The following is a 5000-nucleotide window of genomic DNA, read 5'->3' as shown; positions in this document are numbered from 1 at the left end:
TCCACAATCAGTGCCCCGTTCCTGCCTTCTCCCCATATCCCCTGATTCCGTTAGCCCTAAGAGCTAAGTCTAACTCTCTCTCTTGAATACATCCAGTGTATTGGCCTCCACTGCCGTCTGTGGCAGAGAGTTCCACAGATTCACAACTCTCTGGGTGAAAACGGTTTTCCTCATCTCAGTCCTAAATGGCCGATCCCTTATTGTTAAACTGTGGCCCCTGGTTCTGGACTCCCCCAACATCGGGAACATGTTTCCTGCCTCTAGCCTCAAACTCTTAATAATCTTATATGTTTCAATAAGAATCCCTCTCATCCTTCTAAACTCCAGTGAATACAAGCCCAGTCAACCCATTCTCTCAGCATATGACAGTCCCGCCATCCTGGGAATTAACCTGGTGAACCTACGCTGGGCTCCCTCAATAGCAAGAATGTCCTTCCTCAAATTAGGAGACCAAAACCACACACAATACTCCAGGTGCGGTCTCACCAGGGCCCTGCACAACTGCAGTAGGACCTCGTGTTTAAGAGGGAACTGCAGATGCTGGAGAATCGAAGGTTACACAGAAAAGCTGGAGAAACTCAGCGGGTGCAGCAGCATCTATGGAGCGAAGGAAATAGGCAACGTTTCGGGCCGAAACCCAAGGGTTTCGGCCCGAAACGTTGCCTATTTCCTTCGCTCCATAGATGCTGCTGCACCCGCTGAGTTTCTCCAGCTTTTCTGTGTAACCTGCAGTAGGACCTCTTTGCTCCTAAACTCAAATCCTCTTGCAATGAAGGCCAACATGCCATTAGCTTTCTTCACTTCCTGCTGTAATTGGCTTTTCTAACTTCAAGTAAGCCTTGCTTGCCCTCTCTCCCTGTCCCTCCCCCATCCCAGTTCTCCGAACAGTCTGACTATCCTCCTGGTTAAATATTATCTTTGTCCGCCTCTTTGTCACCTTCCCCTCGGCCAACGATCGATCACCTGTTCAACCTGAGGAATTTGCTCACCTTTCCACACAGGTAAAACAATACTGGAGTCAGCGTCGTAGAATGGAAGTAGCACTCCGTTGCTGGTGTCCATCTCTTGAAGGGCCATCGGTTCATCAAAGTTGTTCTGCACAGAGAGTAAAATAAATGGGTCAAAGATAACGCCCAATGTGAATGGCCACACTCAGGAGACATTAACACCTGCCTAGACCTACCTGATCTCCCAGTGGCTCAGCACTTCAACTCCCTGTCCCATTCCCACACTGACTTCTATAACTTGTTTTACCTCTCTCTCCATCCCCTCCCCCTTCCTTCACCAGTCTGACTGTCCTCATCTATATTATATCTCTGTGTGTAGGAAGGAACTGCAGATGCTGGTTTAAACCGAAGGTAGACACAAAATGCTGGAGTAACTCAGTGGGACGGGCAGCATCTCTGGAGAGAAGGAATGGGTGACGTTTCAATCTGAAGAAGGGTCTCGACCAGAAACGTCACCCATTTCTTTGATCTCTGTTTGTTTTGTTGTTACTTTTCTGAGCTAACCATGATCTGTTCTACATGTTCCTTGATCTGCATCCCCTTTGTTTAGTTTTCACACCTTACTGTTCCTTATCTCTGAATCTCCCTTTCCCCTGATTCAGTCTGAAGGAAGTTCTCGACCTGAAACTTCACCCGTCCCTTCTCTCCAGAGATGCCGCCCGTCCCACATGAATCCAGCATTTTGTGTCTACCTTTGAAACTAAGATGATGCCAGATGTGGTGAACACACTTGGAGTTGTTTATTTGACTGTGCGGCACGGTGGTGCAGCGGGTAGAGCTGCTGCCTCACTGCGCCAGAGACCCGGGTTCCATCCTGACTACGGGTGCTGTCTATGCGGAGTTTGCACGTTCCCCCCGTGACCTGCGTGGGTTTTCTCCAGGATCTCCGGTTTCCTCCCACACCCAAAGACGTGCAGGTCTGTAGGTTAATTGTCTTGGTGTATGTGTGTAAATTGTCCCCAGTGTGTGTAGGATAGTGTTAGCGTGCGGGGATCGCTGGTCGGCACGGACTCAGTGGGCCGAAGAGCCTGTTTCCGCACTGTATCTCTAAACTAAAGATACAGCATGGAAACAGGCCCTTCCGCCCACCGAGCCCATGCTAACCATCGATCACCCCTTCACACTAGTTCTATGTTATCCCATTGTCTCATCCACTCCCGACACACTGGGAGTTTAACGTAACAATCATTTGAACATGTATCTAGCCCGACTTCAAAATATCTGCATAGAGTCACAGTCAATACACAATATGTGCAGGAGTAGGCCATTCGGCCCTTCGAGCCAGCACCGCCATTCAATGTGATCATGGCTGATCATCCCCAATCAGTTCCCCGTTCCTGCCTTCTCCCCATATCCCCCGACTCCATTATCTTTGTGGAATGCCTGTGGAATTCTCTGCCTCAGAGGACGGTGGAGGCCGGTTCTCTGGATACTTTCAAGAGAGCCAGATAGGGCTCTTAAAGATAGCGAGAGAGAGAGTCAGGGGATATGGGGAGAAGGCAGGAACGGGGAACTGATTGGGGATGATCAGCCGTGATCACATTGAATGGCGGTGCTGGCTCGAAGGGCCGAATGGCCTCTACTCCTGCACCCATTGTCTATTATAAATGTGGGCCCGTGCACTGTGAGGGGCCCCCAGGTCTACAGGAGGGAGGGGCCGGTTTCTCCTGAGGGAGGCGATGGTTTGAGTGGGGGGAGGGAGACACTGAAACACATCTTCATTCCCGCAGCTTATAGTTTGTTGTGGTGGTAGACCTGCAGCTCCTCTTGCTGGTGGTGTGGAGAATTCACACAGCCGTCCATGGTAGGAGTCAGCGAGTCAGTCACGGCACGGAAACAGGCCCTTCGGCCCAACTCACCCATACTGACCCAGATGCTGCCTCGGCAAGGCCAGCATCATCAAGGACCAGTCTCACCCCGGTCACTCCCTCTCCTCCCCTCTCCCATCGGGCAAGAGGTACAGAAGTGTGAAAAAAACGCACACCTCCAGATTCAGGGACAGTTTCTTCCCGGCTGTTATCAGGCAACTGAACCATCCTACCACAACCAGAGAACGGTCCTGAGCTAACATCTACCTCATTGGAGACCCTCGGACTATCCTTGATCGGACTTTGCTGGCTTTACCTTGCACTAAATGTTATTCCCTTATCGTGTATCTGTACACTGTGGATGACTCAATTGTAATCATGTATTGTATTTCCACTCTGTGCATCTACCTGATCTATTCCTCTCATGATTTTCCTCTATAAGATCTCCCCTCATCCTCCTGCGCTCCAAGGAATAGAGTCCCAGCCTATTCAACCTCTCCCTGTAGCTCACACTCTCTAGTCCTGACAACATCCTCGTAAATCTTCTCCAGCTTGACAATATCTTTCCTATAACATGGTGCCCAGAAGTGAACACAATATTCCAAATGCGGTCTCACCAACGTCTTATACACCTGCAACTCGGCCTTCAAGGATCCCTCTGCTCTACAACACTATCCAGAGGCCGACCATTCACTGTGTAGGCCCTGCCCTTGTTCGACGTCCCAAAATGCGACACCTCACACTTCTCTGTATTAGATTCCAAATCAACCATTCCTCTGCCCACCTGACATGCCTCAGAAGGCCACAAGATAGACACAGAGTGCTGGAGTAACTCAGCGGGTCAGGCAGCATCTGTGGAGAACATGGATAGGTGACGTTTCACAGTGTGCTGGAGTAACTCAGCGGGTGCAGCAGTATCTATGGAGCTAAGGAAATAGGTAACGTTTCGGGTCGAAACCCTTCCGGGTTTCGGCCCGAAACGTTGCCTATTTCCAGAAGGGTTTCGGCCCGAAACGTTGCCTATTTCCAGAAGGATTTCAGAACGAAAAGTTGCCTATTTCCTTAGCTCCATAGATGCTGCTGCACCATAACTCAGTGGGTCAGGCAGCATCTGTGGAGAACATGGATAGGTGACGTTTCACAGAGTGCTGGAGTAACTCAGCGGGTCAGGCAGCATCTGTGGAGAACATGGATAGGTGACGTTTCACAGAGTGTGGAGTAACTCAGCGGGTCAGGCAGCATCTGTGGGAACATGGATAGGTGACGTTTAGTTTTATTGAGTTTATAGACACGGCATGGAAACAGGCCCTTCGACCCACTGAGTCCATGGCGTATACTAGCACTATCCTACACACGAGGGGCTCGCCAGGAAGGAACTACAAAATGCTGGTTTACAATGAAGATAGACACAAATAGATGGAGTAACTCAGCGGGTCAGGCAGCATCTGTGGAGAGGTGGAGAAATGGATGTTTCGGGTCGAAACTCTTCTTCAGACTCTTCAGGCTACAAACCTGCACGTCTTTGGAGTGTGGGAGGAAACCGGAGCACCCAGAGAAAACCCACGCAGGTCACGGGGAGAACGTGCAAACTCCGTACAGACAGCGCCCGTAGTCGGGATGGAACCCGGGTCCCTGGCGCCGTGAGGCAGCAGCTCTACCCGCTGCACCACCGTGCCGGTTTATGAACTGATGAGGGTTTGAACGTACCGGGTCCCACAGCGCCAGCTGCCGCTCGCTCATCTTGCTGAAGCCGGTGGTAAACACCTTCCCATCGGCCAGGAAGATGGCCCTCATTGGCCGAGCCCCCTCGTGAGCCTTCTCCTTCTCCTGGGTGGGCGGGAGCACAAGAGCAACACGTCAGAGAGCACACACACACAACACATACATCACAGCACCCTAGGGTGCCCGGGCACCCTATACTACATATAGTCATAGAGCGATACCGCATGGAAACAGGCCCTTCAACCCAACCTGCCCATACTGACCAACATGTCCCATCTACACCAGTCCCACCTGCCAGCGTTTGGCCCAAATCCCTCTATACCTGCCCATCCTAAAGGAACGCCCTTTAATTCTGAAGCTGTGCCCTCTGGTCCTAGACTCTCCCACTAGTGGAAACATCCTCTCCACATCCACTCTATCCAGGCCTTTCACTATTCGGCAAGTTTCAATGAGGTTCCCTCTC

General features: G+C 51.0%; 1 protein-coding gene across 1 annotated transcript in view; it reads right to left on the bottom strand.

The window, feature by feature from the left end:
* Positions 1-5000, bottom strand: part of LOC129710876 (coronin-6-like) — an 80573-nt gene that overhangs the window by 9285 nt on the left and 66288 nt on the right. Inside the window, 3 exon segments of the mRNA XM_055658166.1 lie at positions 990-1004; positions 1006-1095; positions 4523-4642. Of these exon segments, the coding sequence (XP_055514141.1) occupies positions 990-1004; positions 1006-1095; positions 4523-4642 (225 nt within the window).

Source organism: Leucoraja erinacea, chromosome 28 (assembly GCF_028641065.1).
Source record: "Leucoraja erinacea ecotype New England chromosome 28, Leri_hhj_1, whole genome shotgun sequence".
In the NCBI taxonomy this organism is placed as follows: Eukaryota; Metazoa; Chordata; class Chondrichthyes; order Rajiformes; family Rajidae; genus Leucoraja; species Leucoraja erinaceus.
This window is presented reverse-complemented; position numbering and strand designations above follow the sequence as displayed.